The sequence below is a fragment of the Oncorhynchus kisutch genome, linkage group LG22 (assembly GCF_002021735.2).
Source record: "Oncorhynchus kisutch isolate 150728-3 linkage group LG22, Okis_V2, whole genome shotgun sequence".
In the NCBI taxonomy this organism is placed as follows: Eukaryota; Metazoa; Chordata; class Actinopteri; order Salmoniformes; family Salmonidae; genus Oncorhynchus; species Oncorhynchus kisutch.
In genome coordinates, this window is record NC_034195.2 from 20,679,190 (window position 1) to 20,699,824 (window position 20,635).

At 42.7% G+C, this 20,635-nt stretch overlaps 1 protein-coding gene across 1 annotated transcript in view; it reads right to left on the reverse strand.

Annotated features, from left to right (window-relative positions):
- Positions 1–890: 890 nt before the first annotated feature.
- Positions 891–20,635, reverse strand: part of LOC109867333 (large neutral amino acids transporter small subunit 1-like) — a 32,210-nt gene continuing 12,465 nt past the window's right edge. Inside the window, exons 2-10 of the mRNA XM_020456444.2 lie at positions 18,490–18,615; positions 7,473–7,578; positions 6,311–6,355; positions 5,950–6,073; positions 5,691–5,794; positions 5,477–5,573; positions 5,097–5,246; positions 3,897–4,074; positions 891–3,782 (exon numbers count right to left, since the gene is read on the reverse strand). Coding sequence (XP_020312033.1) covers positions 3,727–3,782; positions 3,897–4,074; positions 5,097–5,246; positions 5,477–5,573; positions 5,691–5,794; positions 5,950–6,073; positions 6,311–6,355; positions 7,473–7,578; positions 18,490–18,615 — 986 coding nt within the window. The 3' untranslated portion in view covers positions 891–3,726. The remainder of the gene's footprint in view (positions 3,783–3,896; positions 4,075–5,096; positions 5,247–5,476; positions 5,574–5,690; positions 5,795–5,949; positions 6,074–6,310; positions 6,356–7,472; positions 7,579–18,489; positions 18,616–20,635) is intronic.

The window sequence follows — 20,635 nt, forward strand, 5'->3', positions numbered from 1 at the left end:
AAAAAGAGGCTGCTGCCTACATACAGACTTGAAATCACTGGCCACTTTAATGGAACACTAGTCACTTTAATAATGTTTACATATTTTGCATTACTCATCTCATATGTATATACTGTATTCTATCCTACTGTATCTTAGTCTATGCCGCTCTGACATTGCCTGTCCAAATATTTATATATTCTTAATTCCTTTAGATTTGTGTGTTGTGAAGTTGTTAGATATTACTGCACTGTTGGAACTAGAAAAATGCTTGTGTTTCTACACCTGCAACAACATCTGTTAAACACATGTATGTGACAAATACAATTTGATATGAAGCATGTATGGAATAAAGTGTACTACAGCCAGATTTAGAAGTGTGTCAGGACCCACCTTGCTGAGAAAGAACAGTATTCCGCCTCATCCTAGCTTCTGCCCTCAAGGCAGAATCAGGAAACCTGTTATCCTCTTGAGTAGCAGGTTTGTAATTACACATACAGGCTTGAGCAACTTAATGATAATCAGCACGAACCACTGTATAACATATAGGGGTGGTTTCCCAGACACAGATCAATCTTAGTCCTGGACTACCAAGCTATTTCAATAAAGATTCTCCATTGACCGTACTTCATGGTCCAAGGACTATGCTTAATCTATGTCTGGGAAACCAGCCTGTAGTGCATAAAGATGTGTGTAATGTATCCTGGGAGGTCAAGGATCAAAGTTGAAAGGATGGACCAAGTCATTGGTGTAGGCTACTTATTGTCTTCTGCGTCATCCCTTCAGCAAATCACCCGGTATAGCATATGGGATGTGTACAATCAACACATCTGTTAGGGAGAGGATTGTATTGAAACATTTTACACATAAGAACACTGAAAAACTAAACAAAAAAATGGACAATACATGTATGGAATAGAATGTAAGCTTTATTCATAAAGCACGTTCACAAATGCCCTGTAAAAAAATAAGGACCCCCAAAAAATGAGACCGCCAACAGTTCCTACAATAAATAAATAAACCTACGGTACTATTTAAATGACTTCTGATGGCTGGAGTGTTAGCTTGCTATGCAGCTGTTCTAAATACAATGACCGATCCTCTGAGAAACTGATGGGAGACCAGACTCGTGAACTATACGTTACCATAGAAACCATGTGATCTATAGCACAACACATCATACGCTTTACCACGGTAACGATACAGCGTGGAGGAACACGGGTCCGGACAAGCTTCTGGAGGATGAGTTCAGTTAATACAGTACACAACACAGGTCCTTTCAGCAAAAATAATAAGAATAACAATGAATTAATCTTGTCAACCTTCCCAATACCCTTTCCACCTCCTGTCCTATGTCTCCACTGTCCCACCCCGAGGCATCGCTATCCAAAGACTGTGGTTTTAACCTCTACTCTGAATGCCCTGCCTGCCTCCCCCTTTTGACTGGGCAACTACCCATCTTCCTCTACCATGGTCCATACCTCATCAAACCTTTTACAGCACAAATATCATTATCACCCTAAAATAATGAAATCCTTCTGTGAAGTTGTGCGCTGACAGTAGTGACAAACATACAATATACCTTTTCTAATGTAGGATACCAAGACACACATAAGAACAGAAACACTAAAACACTGAAAGAATATTCACAGCTATGAACCTATTCTTAGACACATAGACCTCACACACTCACAACGGCCCATTCTAACCCAATATCGAAGATTATTAGCCACCCTTGTCGTCGTAGGTAAAAACAGTGGCTGTGACGTCAGTGCTCCTATCGGGGGCCTTTGTTACGACCTGCTCTGTTATAAAAACACTAACTTAACAGTAGTAAGTAGCAATGTGCATCAGATGATACCCACAAGATAACCGTGATCTAAGAACTAATGAAGTCCTCAAGCAGGCAACTATTATGTTCATACGCTGGTGTTAATGCCAGTATTAAAAAACCATGACGTTGTGACCTTCACAGGACACAAGCAACTTGTATATGATAAATAGTTGTAATAATAACTATAATTAAAATGTCCCCTGCATTGGTATAATTGTGAACCAGAAATCTCATAGGAATTTCTGAATTACCTGGATTTACAAAATTGTTAATTGACAGCATTAAAAAAAGCTACACTGCATCTACCTATAAAAATAAATGAATTCAAGTAGAAATTCATATCTACAAAGAATTTGAAAAAAGAACTGCCAAAGCTTGGATTTCCAACATGTACAGTCTAGGCGCAGTGAACCAGTCTGGTCTGCCATAGATGCCGAGGGGAGGGGTGCTATCACATAAGAAGTATACCACTGACACTCCTCCAATCGCTGTTACACGTGCATTTACCTGTCTACCTCTGTCTTCAGCTTCTCTGGGGTCAGATGAGTTGTACTGTGTCTGTAGTCGGGGAACTCAATAGCCTTTGGCTTCATCAGAGGCACTAGTTTAAGCAAATGTTATTTGTGGGTCCTTCATGTTTGGTTATTCTTTACAAATACCCACCCAAAAGCTGAAAACATAAAAGCATACAGAAAACACAAATATACACAGATATTTAGATACACACCCAGATGACAACACATAATGGCTGCATTATACAGCCTGTAAGGTGCTGAAATTTAAATGGAAGCCATGGCAACACAGAGATGATACCCTACTGGGAAGCAGTTGACTCCCTGACTGGGTAATGGCAGAACTACTGAGAAACAGTGAGTCTACCATGAAAATCTGAACAAAAGATCTAGCTTTAGCCTACAAGGAATTGGCAAAAAGCCAGGCCACAAGTGTCCATCACAACTCCATGAAAGCACAGATTGTAATTACATGAACACACGGATGCTAAACACTCAGTGAAATAATAGTTTGAACGAGAGGACATTTCTCTGCAACTCAAATATGAAAAATAAAAGTAACATCATTCTTATAAAAACAACACTTGTGGGTCATGGTGGGAAAAGAGTACAAAGATATTCTTCAATACAAATCAATTAAAATGTTAAAAGGTCCAATGCAGCAGTTTTGATCTCAATATTAAATCATTTCTGGGTAACAATTAAGTACCTTACTGTGATTGTTTTCAATGAAAATGGTTAAAAAACATTTTTAAAAGATTCTTAGCAAAGAACAATTTCTCAAGCATGACTTTTGCTCGGACTGACTGGGAATGTTCTGAGTGGGGAGGGGAAAACTGAAAACTAGCTGTTGGCAGAGATTTTTGGAATTCTTTCTTATTGGTCTATTAACTAAATTACCACCTGGTGATGTCACTAGCCAGGCCAAAGCTTCATCCCACCAAAACAAGCAGACATTTCAGGTAGTCTTTCCAAATAGCTCTTCACGAAAAGGGCATTATGATCATTTTCACAGTATTATTCCAACCTCGTAGTATGGAAATATAAAACACAGGATCACCATGTTTTTGACTGTACTGGCCCTTTTAAACAGATACTATGCAGTGAAAACCTGTCTGAATATATCCCAGCACTTATCAAACGGCCTATGAGTGGCGTGGGGGGGTGGTCGTGCCCCTGCCTGGTGCGGAGGAATGAAGGAGGGGCTCTGACATGTAAACCAGTCTGCAGCATGGCTCTCCTTCGCTACAGCACTAGCAGATCAGGGGGAATGATTGGAGTGTGCTTGAAGTACACATCGATAGGGGCTGAGTTAGGGTGTACACTGGGTGCAGGGGGGGGTAGGGTAAATGAGCAGTTACTGGGTTTCCCGTGACGAGGGGTTTCATCTATTTCTCCTCTTTAGGACTCCTGTGGTACCACCTCCATCATCTTCTGGCATAGCGCCGTGGAAGAGACTGGGGAGAGAGACATATACACACCATCAATTATAACCACTGTATAATCAGAAACAGACTACATCATGAAGACAGATCAAGAGTACAGTGAAGCAATTCATAAGTAAAACTTACAGATTAATTGAAGGAGCCATTTGGGCTTGTTTTGCCACCAAACGCCAATAAAGTAGACTGGCACTCCTGTGGCAATGATGCCAAAGCCGATGGCACACTCCACAGGTGTTTTCCAGATGGACACCACGATAAGGAACATACAAGCCAGGACGAAGCTGATAGGCAGCAGGATATTCACCTGGGGGAAACGGTTCAATGGGATACTGAATACATTACAAACAGACAAACACTGAAACTCCCGCTAACAAAATACACAGAGAATGACTGGATTCAAACTAAACTCATAGAGGAAATTGAAATAGGAAAATAATGTGAAATTGTGTGACCGTAATTGGCAGAGCATCTTTATATACTAAATATAATATTTTAAATCCAATAAATAAATATTTTAAATCCAATAAAATACTCATTTTCCTCAGCTTTACTGAGGTACATGCCTAAGGTTAAAGTTCTGACGAGGGTTAAAGGTGAAATTCTGACTAACCAAATGGCATTCATCCAGAGGACCAGAGAGAGAGGGAGAGTGTTGGTGCTCTTGGTCACACAGTGATCAGAACACTAACTCACATCCAGATGAATGTGGAGCATAAGACCAGTAATCTACTGTCATCTTTTCAGAGGCTGACAAAGGCTGTGTGTGATGTTAAGCCACACAAACTTAATGAGTACCAGCGAGTGCGTATATGAGAGAGAGATATTCAAAGGCCGACAATTGAATGAACAGTGTTGGGGAAAAAACTCCACCCCCTCCTCTGTGGTGGCACAGACCAGGCCACTGTATGGTCCTCTGTCCCAAACACACAGGACATATTTATGTGGTCAATAGATAAGATAGATCCATCTGAACCACCAGCACTGTGCAGCGATGGCCTCTTTCACTTCACTGCCTTTCTCGGCCACTCCCCTCATTAACACATCGCTATGTCAACCAGGAATTAGGGGTCCATTCTGAGGGCAGGCAGAGGACCCACAGTCCCACAGTTGCACAAAGGGGCTCTGTGTGCCCAACAGTCCTAGGGCGACTGTATCAGTGCACATGCTGTTCTACCTTCACTAGCCAGCAGCTCATGCCCTTGGCAGGTCACACTGCAGCCAACGCTTCCAAGTAACCAGTTCCAGTTCCTTTTATCATTCTCTTTTTCTCCCTCTCTGGTGCCTAAACAGTTGATAACAGGTTAGAGGCATTACACATATTCTCACCTTGATTGGTCGTTCCAGCTCAGGTTTCTTGTAGCGCAGCCACATCATGCCAATGATCGCCATGGCAATACAGAGCCAGTTGAAGAAACTGAAGAAGTTGATGACGGAGAAGATGTCATTGGAGAAGGCGTACAGCAGCGTCATCATGCACTGTGAAGGAGAGAGGGAAGTGTGTGAGAGAGGGAGGTTTGGAATTGCAGCAGACAGCAGTGACTATCAACAACAGCCATGGAAAAAAGCTAATATGACAATAATACTGAGCCTCAATTCTCAGGATTAATGTTTGACTTCGAATATGTTTTACTCTTTGAATGATGAGAGCCCTTGGTGTTGGGGTGGTTTTGAGAAGCCCCTGGTTAGATGGAAGTTTGTGTACATACTGTGAAGATGAGTGACGGCAGAGGAGTCAGCAGGTTGGGGTGGATCATGGACAGCAGACTGGGGAGGTGGCCCTCTCTTGAGCCCACAAAGAACAACCTGACAGAGGACAGGGGTTACAGTAATTCTACATACACACAAACCAAAGTAGTCCATGAAGGAGCAGACTCGTCGTTGGTGTGTGTGTGTGAATCAAAGCATGCGTGTGTGTTTTACCTGGATGATGTAAAGAGAGAGCCATTGACGGAGCCGAAACAGGACAGTCCCACAAACACCGGGATGATCCAAGCCATGGGGCCCAGGTGGTAGTTTCCAAAGTCCTGAAAGACAGACAAACAATTTCAGGAAACTGTCCATCTACCAGTCACTGGGGCTGTGTGTACAGGGACATAGAGCCATGTATTGTGTGTGCTTAAGGGAACATAGAGAGTACAGTATGTGCAGGCTGTATGGTGTGGTATGAGGGAGAACTCACCACAGCCACTGCCTCAGAGCTGAGCATCTCATCTGGGCTCAGAGTAGTGAAGTAGGCCAGGTTAGTTAGTACGTACACCACAGTGACGATGGGAAGGGAGATGATGATTGCACGCGGCAGGTTCCTGTGGGAGAGGGGGGCAGTGAGGGTTACGCAGTTAAACTCTTCAGCTGTGACATTATACTTCCTATGTTTACCTACATCTGAAGAAAATCTCATGTAATTCTACATTTAATACGGACTGAGAAAGGGATCTTGCCAACATAAAACATGCAAGTACCAGTAATTCTTCTAAATTCACAGGGAGTCATTCTTGACATATAGCATGTTACAGGGAACACAGAATAGAGTTGACACTCACTTGTAAGGTTCAATCATTTCTTCTGTGACAAAGTTCAAGTAATTCCTGCAAGATGAGGATGACATGGTTTAGAGACACTAGGTTTCCATCCAATTGAGCGACAGATTTTCATTTTCATTTTAGAATCCGCATAAAGAAAATATGTAAATTTTTCCACCATTGGTGGGGTTCCACCAAATGGGCTTATTGCTGATTAAAAAAATGTAATGTACTAAATCAAATCTAAAGTTCCATTTGTTTCCATCGCATGTTAAACTCTACCGATAGTTTTGTCACAAAAACGGTCGTGTTAAATAGCAAATGCGCCTACACTGGGCATGGCGTGTGCGCTCTAGCCAACAGCTCACAGATACAGTGCGGGTAGGCTAGTCTACATTATGAGATTATTATGGATAAGAGCGAGAATATTTGTATTAGTCAAAAACGGCAGTCAAGCATCGATCATCATGCCACCAAACTAAGACTCTTGATATTTATTGAAAAAAGGAGCATCTAGATCCTGTGAAGTTCATCATAACGTATTTGATATATACCTAATCAATTGTGTGGTTTCCCCGAGTCGAGGTGGGAGGACCACACACCATATCATCGTGCGACTCCCAAGTTTACTTCGATACAATGGTTATTATATAAATATTTGCACATAAATATGTTTCTACCGTCATTTCTCGCATAACACATTTTACAGACACAAAAAGATCCCACCACGTCGAACAAACAAATGATCTGTCGGCATTTCTAAAATTATACCGAAACTTCCTGTTTCCATCACAGCGGTCGTGATTTTACTCGCATAAAAACTGTGGATAGAAACGTGTTTCCAGACAGACAGACAGAACACTGTGTGCAAATCTATTGTAGACAGGCTGTGGTTTCATTGAGTGTGAGCGAGGATAAAGTATTCAATCATACAGTAATGTTCATGTCCCACAAAACAGTGCTAAAAAGACCAAGGGGAAGAGGGACTGTTTTAGGTTGAAACCTGAGCACCATGCATTGGGAGGATTAGTCTGAGCAGACTTTTCAATTCACTTAGTAGAGTTCTTAATTGGTCAGCCTTCCTAAAAGGGGGTTTACAATGGGATTATATGGAGGACAAAATGCTGCTCTCGTGTTAAATACTCCTGGATGTGTCAGTCAAGTTCTAGTTCTCTGTACTTACCAGCCCCCATAGGCAAACAGACCACTGTACAGGGCCAGGCCAATGTTCCCAAAATCGTAATTTGAATTCTTGAAAGAATTTTCTGGTAGAAGGTTGACTGTGTCACCTGGAAGAAGGGAAGAAAGAGTTGGAAAGGTAAGTCCAAAGTTGACACTGAATTATTGACCACAAAGTGGACAGAATGAGCAGCCCTGTGAATTGTGTCCGAGCAGGGCCCTGGAATGGCGAAACACAAGATCACATAAATGCACCATGAAAGCTAAGATCAACATGAAAAAGTTTTTAAAAAAAATAGTGGAAGACCAGACAAATATACCCAGACAAAATACCAGTGTTAGTACCAGAGCTAGATTAAAAGGCTGTGAGCAGTGCTTGGGTTCAACCTAAATCCCTTATAATAAACAGTTATGGGGGTTTCACTAAATCCACCACTCAGGGGGGTAGAATGGCGATGGGGCTACCTGTTTTATTAAATGAAAAACAAGACAAATATGTGGAACGTATACGCCTGGGGGGGACACAAGGGATGGACATTCCAGGAGTACCAGCCGGCCAAAAGAGCCAGACATCCTCAGAACAAACAACTCCCAGAGAGTTGTTTCAGACAGAGGCCCATGCTTAACCAGGACTGGGCCGTGTCCCTCTTCATGTAGGACCATGACCTTCCACCTTTATTGCCCCCCAACTCCAACCCTAAAGCCTGCATGACACCCCAACATGGAAAGGGTCTTTCCAGTGTTGTGAAACATCAGCTAGTACACTGAAACTCTGACACAAATACATAGTAACCACAGTCCTATATACACGGAGTGTACAAAACACTAGGAACATCTTCCTAATATTGAGTTGCACCCCCCCCCTTTGCCCTCAGAACAGCCTCAATTCATCAGGACATGGAATCTACAGTGTTAAAAGCAATCCACAGGGATGCTGGGCCATGTTGACTCTAATGCTTCCCACAGTTGTGTCAATTTGTCCTTTGGGTGGTGGACCATTCTTGATAAACACAGGAAACTGTTGAGCGTGAAAAACTCAGCAGCATTGTGGTTCTTGAAACAAACCTGGCACCTACTACCATACCCCATTCAAAGGCTCTTAAATATTTTGCCTTGCGCATTCAACCTCTGAATGCCACTCATACACAATCCATGTCTCAATTGTCTCAAGGCTTCAAAAACCTTCCTTAACCTGTCTCCTCCCCTTAATCTACACTGATTGAAGTGGATTTAACTGCTTTGTCAAGCATCGAACATCCCATATTGGCTGCTCTCCATACACACAACATATACACACACAGGTTTCTGAATGCCTTGATATTGGTGGTGATGGAAAGGTGAGAGGCAGTGAGTGAGCGTGTGTCTGGGTAGATGACTGACTGAAAAGAGTCATGAGGCCGTTTTGGCCTCAGCTCATGTGACCCACCGCCCGCCCGGGACAGGCCTCAGGAGCCTGCCATCAGTTATTCACATGACTGCAGTACCAGGCAGAGGGAGGGATGCAGTGGCCTTAGGGTCAGGCATGGCAGAAAAGCGGGCAGGCAGACAATGGGCCAGATGGGCCCCTGTGAGTATTACCAGTTCAGACATGACTCTGCAGAATGCAGATAAGTGTCAGAGCCTCGAGGCAGTTTGTCTGAATGGGAGCTACCACTGAACACACCACATATCAGACACACAGTGTACAGTATGTAAAGTATGGGTGATCTGTACCTTTCAAGTATCAAGTTGCATTAGTCATATGTACAGGATACACATGGTGTACACCATCCAGTGAAATGCTTACTTGCAGCTTCCTTCTCGATAATGCAATAACAATAAGAAATAATAAAAGATAAGAATAGGAGCATCAAGTAAATGGCTCATTAGAATAGAATACATTTTTTAGCATGAGTCTAATTTATAGTCCAATATTTACGTGTTTTGGGGAACGTGTTTTGGGGAAATTGTGCAGTATTTAGCAATCATAATAAGAGTCTGGTAGCAGCAGTGAAGTGATGTGTGTGTGTGTGTACACATATAAATGTCTGTGTAGGTGTGTGTGAGTGAGTGCATGTGAGCTAAGGTGCAGAGAATCAGCAGATGGTCAGTCCAGTTCAAGTGTTCAGCAGTCTGATGGACTGTAGATAGAAACTCTCGGAGTCTGTTGGTATCAGACCTCATGCTCCGATACCGTCTGCCTGATGGTAAGGGAGTGAACAGCTCGTGGTTGAGGTATGTGGGGTCCTTGATGATGCTGCAGGCCTTCCTCAGGCACCGTTGAGAGTAGATGCCCTGGATGGGTGTGCACTGTCCCAGTGATGTACTGGACCTTGCCGCACCAGGCCGTGATGCAACCGGTCTGGACGCTCTCGATGGTGCAGCGGTACTATTTGTAGAGGACCCGGGGCGGCATGCTGAATTTCTTCAGCCGCCTTAGGAAGTAGAGACGCTGTTGCCCCTATTCACAAAAGTGGTGGTGTTGTTGGTCCCTCTGTGATATGTGTGTGTGTGTGTGTGTGTGTGTGTGTGTGGTGTGTCATCTATCTCAAGTTTCTTGAGCAATTTCAGGTGAACACATCACTGCATCAAACAAGTCTATCCTTGTTTGATGAATAAAGAGCGGTGAAGGGTTGACATAATAAAATGGGGTCATACAGGAGCAGGTATGCTGCCTGTTTCCTGAGTTTGTACAGGGAAATATAAACAAAGATGGCTGCCACATCAGATCATACATGGATTAGATCAACATGTCCAGGGCGGTGAGCACAGAGGTGCATGCCCCCAAATCCCAAACCTAATATTTTCAGGAACTCCTACTGAGTAGTAGATGACTATGGAATAGTACAAGTAAAATTACACGAGCTGAGATTACAACGGCAGGCCAATTCTAATCTTTTTTCCACTAATCTGACCAATCACATCAGATATTTTTCAGAGCTGATCTGATTGGTCCAAAGACAATTCATGAAAAAAAAATATCAGAATTGGGCTGCCTGTTTCAACACAACCACTGATGACCAGTAGTGTGTACATACAGTGCCTTCAGAAAGTATTCATACCCCTTGACTTATTCCACATTTTGTTGTGTTGCAGTCTGAATTCAAAAATGTATTAAATATGTTTCTCACCCATCTACCCCATAATGAAAAGGTGAAAACAACAAATGTATTGAAAATTAAACACAGAAATATCTCATTTACATAAGTATTCACACCCCTGAGTCAATACAAGTTAGAGTCACCTTTGGCAGCGATTACAGCTGTGAGTCTTTCTGGGTAAGTCTAAGAGCTCGTCACACCTGGATTGTACAATATTTGCATTTTATTATTTTCCAAAATTCTTCAAATTGGTTATTGATCATTGCTAGACAGCCATTTTCAAGTCTTGCCATAGCCAGTTTAAGAAAAAACTAACTAGGACACTGAGGAACATTGAATGTCTTCTTGGTAAACAACTTCAGTGTAGATTTGGCCTTGTGTTTTAGGTTATTGTCCAGCTGAAAGGTGAATTGATCAGACTGAACCAGGTTTCAAGATGACTGAACCAGGTTTTCCTCTAGGATTTTGTCTGTGCTTAGCTCCATTTCTTTTTTATCCTGAAAAACAAACCAGTCCTTAACGATTACAAGCATACTCATAACATGATGCAGCCACCACTACGCTTGAAGATATTCAGTATGTGTTGTTTTGGATTTGCCCCAAACATAACACTTTGTATTCAGGACAAAAAGTGAATTGATTCGCCACATTTTTTGCAATATTGCCTTGTTGCAAATAGGATGCATGTTTTGTCATATTTATATCTGTACAGGCTTCCTTTTCACTCGGTCAATTAGATTAGTATTGTGGAGTAACTACAATGTTAAATAACGTTCATCCTCAGTTGTCCTGTCACAGCCATTAAACTCTAACTGTTTTAAAGTTACCATTGGCCTCATGGTGAAATCCATAAGTGGTTTCCTTCCTCTCTGGCAACGGAGTTAGGATGGACGCATGTATCTTTGTAGTGACTGGGTGTATTGATACACCATCCACAGTGTAATTAATAACTTCACCATGCTCAAAAGGATATTCCATATTTTTATTCTTACCCATCTACCAATAGGTACACTTCTTTGCGAGGCATTGGTCTTCGTGTTCGAAATTGACTGCTCGACTGAGGGACCTTACAGATAATTGAGATGAGGTAGCCTTTCAAAAATCATTTTAAACACTATTATTGCACACAGAGTGAGTGCATGCAACGTATTATGAGACTTGTTAAGCACATTTTCACTCCTGAAACTTATTTAGGCTCGCCATAACAAAGGGATTGAACACTTATTGACGCAAGACTTTTCAGTTTTTTCATTTTGATTTCATTTGTAAAAACTTTAAAAACATAATTCCACTTTGACATTATGAGGTATTGTGTGTAGGCCAGTGACACAACATCTCAATGTAATCTATTTTAAATTCAGGCTGTAAGACAAAATGTGGAAAAGGTCAAGGGGTGAGAATACATGCTGAAGGTGCTGAATATTCTGTCGCGCCAGCCAAGGGGAGACACGGGGCTGTTCTGATATAGTGAAGGTCGGTCGTACCTGCTGCCTAACCTGTATTTCTGAGTTGTACGGTTAAACAAATACAAACAGGGCTGCCACGTCATCCTGTCAGGTCGCATAGATTAAATCACTGCCTGGTCACTGAGCAATGGCCCTCGTCGCTCTGTTCTCTGCTAATCTGTCTGGAATATAAACAGCTATCTGTCAACCCTCATTTGACACTTCAGTTTAATTCTGATTTGCATAAAGAAACAGGGACAGTAGTTGTCTATTTGACACGAGGGCTGCATGGGAAGAATCATTGACATTTTACCATTTACCCCCATCTTTATCACTAGCGCATTTACATGAACAGCCGCCCCTCAGGTAAGGCTAAGCTCTGAATTCACCTCTTCCCGTTTCTTTGTCAAGAGATACTGGCTTGGCCTACAAGCAAGCAGTCTCCAGCTCTAGGTTCTCCTAGTTTGGACCAACTTCCTTATTTGGTCAAGATAACAAAACAATGGCCCGGTAGTTTAGAACTTCTTAATACAATATCAGTGTATAAACAGCAACCGGTGGACTGCATGGCACATATCTGGTCTAACCTTTAAATCAAGTGCTTGAAAGGTAGAAACAGGTAAGCCTTGTATGATTAGCCACCTGGGGGCGGCTGTGTTGTGTTTGGGGATGGGTTAAAGTCAGTCACAGCAGCTCGGTGAGCAGCTGGGTCAGGTTGTAAATAAACCATTGAGAGATCCCGTTACACTACTGACTACCTTCAAATGAACCAGCAGATAACATGTGATGGCGAAACAAAGGCTGGGCTGCCTCTTTCATAAGGAGCCAAGGGGAGAAACTTGTTTTCAAACAGAGACATAGAGATGTACACCCGACACACATGAGAGACACGCAGACAAGGAATGTCCGTACAGAGGACTCAGGACTGGCTCCCAAAGACAAACAAAAATGCTTTTGATTGAAAAGGAACTGGATCATTGGAGTAGCCTAACGAGATTATTTTTTGTAACAATCCTGTTGTCATTAACCTGGTAGAGCCGATTACCAAACGAAGGAATGACCCAGAATCGTACACTTCATCCGTTAACCCTAGAAGACGGTCTGGTGTAGATAACAGGCATTCTAAAATGCACTGAAGTGAGGATGTCTCTCAGTCAAGAAGAGAAGACAAAGACAAGTGGAGCATTCATTTGATCTCTGTGGTTAGATTTCTCTCTCCCACCCAGTGGAGTCCCAACCGGACCAGACCGGACCAGACCAGCTCTGGAAGACCCTCCTTCATACAACAGTCCTGAACTGGCAGCAGGAGGACTCTAATAACTCAACATAGGGATATTTCACAACACTGAGTCAGACACAGGGCAATAAAACTACTATCACCCACAGACAGATATAGACAGACAAACACACTTATATCATTTAGCAGATGCTTTACACAGAGTGACTTACAATTTGTGCATTCAACTAAAGACAACCACCACCATGACCAACCTTCATAAAAATGAGCCTCTATCTGAAAGATCTGTCCTAGAAAGAAAAAAGTACAATATTATATTTTTGTGAGAACTTGGCTGACAGTGTGGCTGCTGTATTGAAGACAGGAATACAGTCTGACCACTGGATGAACCATGTGGATGGAGGGGAGGAGAGTGTGGCTGCTGTATTGAAAACAGGAATACAGTCTGACCACTGGAAGAACCATGTGGATGGAGGGGAGGAGAGTGGGGCTGCTGTATTGAAGACAGGAATACAGTCTGACCACTGGATGAACCATGTGGATGGAGGGGAGGAGAGTGGGGCTGCTGTATTGAAGACAGGAATACAGTCTGACCACTGGAAGAACCATGTGGATGGAGGGGAGGAGAGTGGGGCTGCTGTATTGAAGACAGGAATACAGTCTGACCACTGGATGAACCATGTGGATGGAGGGGAGGAGAGTGCGGCTGCTGTATTGAAGACAGGAATACAGTCTGACCACTGGATGAACCATGTGGATGGAGGGGAGGAGAGTGGGGCTGCTGTATTGAAGACAGGAATACAGTCTGACCACTGGATGAACCATGTGGATGGAGGGGAGGAGAGTGGGGCTGCTGTATTGAAGACAGGAATACAGTCTGACCACTGGATGAACCATGTGGATGGAGGGGAGGAGAGTGTGGCTGCTGTATTGAAGACAGGAATACAGTCTGACCACTGGATGAACCATGTGGATGGAGGGGAGGAGAGTGGGGCTGCTGTATTGAAGACAGGAATACAGTCTGACCACTGGATGAACCATGTGGATGGAGGGGAGGAGAGTGTGGCTGCTGTATTGAAGACAGGAATACAGTCTGACCACTGGATGAACCATGTGGATGGAGGGGAGGAGAGTGGGGCTGCTGTATTGAAGACAGGAATACAGTCTGACCACTGGATGAACCATGTGGATGGAGGGGAGGAGAGTGGGGCTGCTGTATTGAAGACAGGAATACAGTCTGACCACTGGATGAACCATGTGGATGGAGGGGAGGAGAGTGGGGCTGCTGTATTGAAGACAGGAATACAGTCTGACCACTGGATGAACCATGTGGATGGAGGGGAGGAGAGTGGGGCTGCTGTATTGAAGACAGGAATACAGTCTGACCACTGGAAGAACCATGTGGATGGAGGGGAGGAGAGTGGGGCTGCTGTATTGAAGACAGGAATACAGTCTGACCACTGGATGAACCATGTGGATGGAGGGGAGGAGAGTGGGGCTGCTGTATTGAAGACAGGAATACAGTCTGACCACTGGATGAACCATGTGGATGGAGGGGAGGAGAGTGGGGCTGCTGTATTGAAGACAGGAATACAGTCTGACCACTGGATGAACCATGTGGATGGAGGGGAGGAGAGTGCGGCTGCTGTATTGAAGACAGGAATACAGTCTGACCACTGGATGAACCATGTGGATGGAGGGGAGGAGAGTGCGGCTGCTGTATTGAAGACAGGAATACAGTCTGACCACTGGATGAACCATGTGGATGGAGGGGAGGAGAGTGCGGCTGCTGTATTGAAGACAGGAATACAGAGTTATACATTGTATTTATCTCTGAATTATTGCGAGTCTTGAATCTGCCATCTTAGAATGTTTAACAAAAATACATGCAAGTACACCACCAATGTTATGGTATATTGACTAGTCTGGTGCTTCAAAAGGGGACTCATTACTCTCTGGCATGCTAAGAACCTCTCATGTGCCAGCTCGACTTCAGATGTATCCAAATATACTCCTTACTACTACTTCAAACATAGTAATTAGATGCACTCCACCAAAAACACATGATTTCACATGATGGTAAAGCACCCAAATCAGACACAATCATATTCTACAAACATTGACTCAAAGCTCTCAATGCCTCACTTAACAATTAATATCATCAGATTGTCTACATTATGCCCTGAGTGACTCTGAGGGCAACCTCCATCGGCTGACTGATTCATTCAGGCAAGCTTACGCTTCACTAGGTCACTGGCTCTTCCAGAAGAATGGCCGTTGCTGGTCTGGTTCACCCCATGTCCGCCAGTAAAGCCTGCCAGGAGTTAATGCAAATCTTGGTGTCTCGTTCTCCCTCCTGCTCACTCTCTCTCTTTTCATAGTCTCTCCATCTCTCCCTTTGTATGTGCTCCAGCTCTGAATGGAGAACAATCCCGGGCAGTGTTCTGGGCACGCCACACCACAGTCAGCAGTTCTGACTGAGGAACAGTTCAGCCTGAGCCAACCTGGCCAATCACATCCACCAGGCCATAGCTTCAGCCCCAGCCAACCCAAATTCAATATGTATTTGGTATTTTATTAGGATCCCCATTAGCTGTTGCAAAAGCAGCAGCTACTCTTCCTGGGGTCCACACAAAACATGAAACATAATACAGAATGACATAATACAGAATGACATAATACAGAACATCGTAAGACAAGAACAGCTCAAGGACAGAACTACATACAACTACATACATAAAAAGACATACATAGCCTACATATCAATGCATACACACACAAACTATTTATGTCAAATAGGGGAGAGGCGTTGTGCCGTACGGTGTTGCTTTATTTGTTTTTTGAAACCAGGTTTGCTGTTTATTAGAGCAATATGAGACGGAAGGAAGTTCCGTGCAATAATGGCTCTATATAATACTGTAGGTTTTCTTGAATTTGTTCTGGATTTGGGGACTATGAAAAGACCCCTGGTGGCATGTCTGGTGGGATAAGTGTGTGTGTCAGAGCTGTGTGTAAGTTGACTATGCAAACAATTTGGGATTTTCAACACATTGTTTCTTATAAAAAGAAGAAGTGATGCAGTCAGTCTCTCTCCAAGAGAGACTGGCTGCATAGTATTTATATCAGCCCTCTGATTACAATTAAGAGCAAAACGTGCCGCTCTGTTCTGGGCCAGCTGCAGCTAAACTAGAGTCACACTCCATGTCCCAGGTCACATGGGAGAGGCCATCGACATGGCAAATACTGGGGGCAACAAGGAGAGGGGGGAGAGCTGTGATAACAAGCAGGTCAACAAGAAGGATCCAGGACCAGCAATGGCTACACAGCTGGCCATGACTACACATATTCACCTAACAGAGGGGATCTGGCCCCTTCGGGCACAGGGTTACCTGGGAAAGGTTAGCAGTCTCAGAAATGATTCGATAAGCAGCGGTGTAAATTGATGTACCGTACACATTGCAGTCTTGGTACACTGAAGGAGGGTGGCATCTCTCAGTAAGCTGTTTAGTAGCTTGAATCACACATTTTTACCCATATACTGACCACACACTTCTGTAAAGAAATTCTCTGTTGCTACAGTATAACATCAGGTTACAAAATCTCAGTCGTCTCCGGGACAGAGGTCTGAAGAAGTGCAATTCGTTGCACTTCAACGATACCTTAAATTCTAACATAATTACTTATACACAACATTAAAATCAGTCTGACTGGGGGACTTCAAGGTGGCCCATAAGCCCCTTCTGGGGGAGAAGAAGAAATGTATTGTTTGTATATAATGTTACAAAATGGTAGCTGTACTTACCATGAATATGTTTTATTGTGTGTAATTTTGTTTTGTATTTTGTGCACATGATTCTTCAAGATATGGGCACTGTGCTTCACGGCTGGAAAGGCTGTTTCCACTGTCAAAATTCATACCATAACCAACAGTGTTACCACTGAAACTAGCATTTGGTTGCTCTTAAATATTCCTATCAGTGTTGCATGAAACTAGCACTTTGGATCATGTTTTTAAGGACACACCTCAAATATTTAAACTCCGCCTATAAAAAATAAATAATGTTCAAAATTGATTGGATTTGTAAAAAGTCATCAATGTAAGCGAATTTCGTATTTTTTTCACCCAACTTTTAACTTAAATCCAATGACATGGTGAAATGTTTTGTTGATTTCATGTTGAATGTTGAAAACTATACGTTGAACTGATGTCTGTGCCCAGTGGGATCACTCTCTAGGGCAGGAGTAGGCAACTAGATTCAGCCAAAAGGCTGAAGCAAATGGAGCAAATGGTAGTTATAATAATTTGTTATGGGATTTTTATGAATAATGACTAAATGATGTATACATTTAACTTAGAACTATAACTAAACAGAATACTACTATGTTACTGTATGAATCTTATTATAATCATAATACTGAATATAATGTGTGTAGTTTTAGTCAAGAATTATAACAAGGACTTTCTGTTCCTTGTTAGAAATGAATGGAGCTATCGTCAGACCGGCTGGAATACTGTGTTGCGTACAGGACATTCGGTCCGTACCCAGGGAGGGGAGAGACCTTGGGCTTGTAGTAGATCGTTTAACAGGTGGCAGACAATGTGGGAAGGCTTGTGAACTATATTGCCATTGTATCTTAGAGAAGGAGAGACATTTATGACGAAATGTGAGGTATATAAATCAATGTACATGATAGTATGACCAGAGCTCTCGAAAATAAACGCTACTGATTAGTTATGAGACTGGTCTCTGTCCATTTTATGCAAATAAGTATCTTACAAATTCTTAGAAACGGACAGTGTTTTAATTGAACATATAGAAAATAAATTCCTCTAACATTTGTACACTGCAAATTGACCGCAATTAAGCCCAAAAAGAGATACTACTAGAGTAAAACAAAAATGTCATACCTTGATTACATTGAGAAACGGTCACAACCCTTTTTTTATTTGAGGGAATACTTGGGAACAGATTTCCTAAATTAAACAAATGTTTTTCTGAATCTTCCACCAAAAGATGACATCATAAAAATAAAGCTGTTTCCCCTCTGTGGGGAAACAGCTTATTGGCCATGAAAGCCAAGAGGTGCCGCCACTTCCTGATCACGTGACTCAGACTACATCGTTATCGGCCCTGAATTCCTTTCCTGTCCCATTGCACTTTATGTCTTGTCTGTTTGGTTTGCACTGTGCACCTCCTCCTGTAAAGGGCATTTTGTAGAGTGTGGTAGTGTAAGTGATTATGTATGGCCGTATCTTACCTTTCCCAATCTCCACAAAGCCCACAATAATGATGAGGCCCAAGGCAAGGAGCTTGGCAGCAGCGAAGGCATCCTGGACCCGCGTGGCTGCCTTCACACTGTAACAGTTTATAGCAGTCAACAGCACTGGGCAAAGAGAGAGACAGAGGAAGAGAGAAACAGTGTGTGAGTTATTCCTTTCTATTTTTGACTACTGTCTACATCAGTGGTTCCCAAACTCTTTATAGTCCCATACCCCTTCAAACATTCAACCTTCAGCACACTCTCAAATGTTGTTTTTTGCCATCATCAAGCCTGCCACACACACTATACGATACATTTATTAAACATAAGAATGGGTGTGAGTTTGTCACTTCCCACAAGCCGGGTTGTGCCACAAAGAGTTCTTACAGGACCAGGGCACAGATAATAATAATCAATCATTTTGCTCTTTATTTTGTCATCTTACATATAAAACCTTATTTGTTCATTAAAAATTGTGAATAACTCACCACTGGTTAATGAGAAGAGTATGCTTGAAAGGATGCATAACTCTGTAATGTTGGGGTGTATTGGAGAGAGTCTCAGTCTTAAATTATTTTCCATACACAGTCTGTGCCTGTATTTAGTTTCCATGCTACTGAGGGCCGAGAATCCACTCTCACATACAGTGGCGAGAACAAGTATTTGATAACCTACAAAATCGGCAGTGTTTTTTAATTTTTATCATAGGTACACTTCAACTGTGAGAGACGGAATCTAAAACAAAAATCTAGAAAATCACATTGTATGATTTTTAAGTAATTCATTTGCATTTTATTGAATGACATAAGTATTTGATGCGTCAGAAAAGCCGAACTTAATATTTGGTACAGAAACCTTTGTTAGCAATTACAGAGATCATACGTTTCCTGTAGTTCTTGACCAGGTTTGCACACACTGCAGCAGCGATTTTGGCCCACTCCTCCATACAGACCTTCTCCAGATCCTTCAGGTTTCGGGGCTGTCGCTGGGCAATACGGACGGTCAGCTCCCTCCAAAGATTTTCACTCAGGTGCTTCGCTATATCACATTTGACATTGTCCGTAAGCTTGACTTCATTTGCTCACAAAAATAATACAATGATGGAAAGACCTTTGTGTTGTCCTTGTTAATGCAGACAGAAAAGAGCTCCAACTTCTTAATCATAGCCTCAATTTTGTCCCGCACATTGAATATAGTTGCGGAGAGTCCCTGTAATCATAGATTCAGATCAAGAAAAAACATCCCCCAGATAGGCCAGTCGTGTGAGAAACTCGTCATCATGCAAGCGGTCAGACAAGTGAAAATTATGGTCAGTAAAGAACTTTAAGCTCGTCTCTCAAATAAAAAATAAAAAAAGTGTAAATACTTTGCTCCTTGATACCCAGCACACTTCTGTATGTTGTAAAAGTGTTACATGGTCGCTGCCCATATCATTGCATAATGCAGAAAAAACACGAGAGTTCAGGGGCCTTGCTTTAACAAAGTTAACCATTTTCACTGTTGTGTCCAAAAGGTCAAGCATTCCCTTGGCAGCAAGAGCCTCTCGGTGGATGCTGCAGTGTACCCAAGTGTCGTCGGGAGCAACTGCTTGCATGGGCGTTACCACTCCACTATGTCTCCCTGTCATGGCTTTTGCGCCGTCAGTACAGATACCAACACATCTTGACCACCAAAGTCCATTTGATGTCACAAAGCTGTCCAGTACTTTAAAAATATCTTCTCCTGTTGTCCTGGTTTCCAGAAGAGGATGTCTTCCTTAATTGACCCCCCATAAACATAATGGACATATACCAGGAGCTGTGCCAGGCCCGCCACGTCTGTTGACTCATCCAGCTGTAATGCATAGAATTCACTGGCTTGTATGTGAAGCAGTAATTGTTTCAAAACATCTCCTGCCATGTCACTGATGCATTGTGAAACAGTGTTGTTTGATGAAGTCATTGTCTGTATAGATTTTGTTGGCCTTTCCCCCCAGCATTGTCCCAGCCATATCCGCGGCAGCAGGAAGAATTAAGTCCTCCACAGTAGTATGGGTCTTGCCTGTCCTACCCACTTGGTAGCTCACCATATAGACGCTTCTAGCCCCTTCTTATTAAATGGTATCTGTTGCGTTTATACAGTTGAAGTCGAAAGTTTACATACA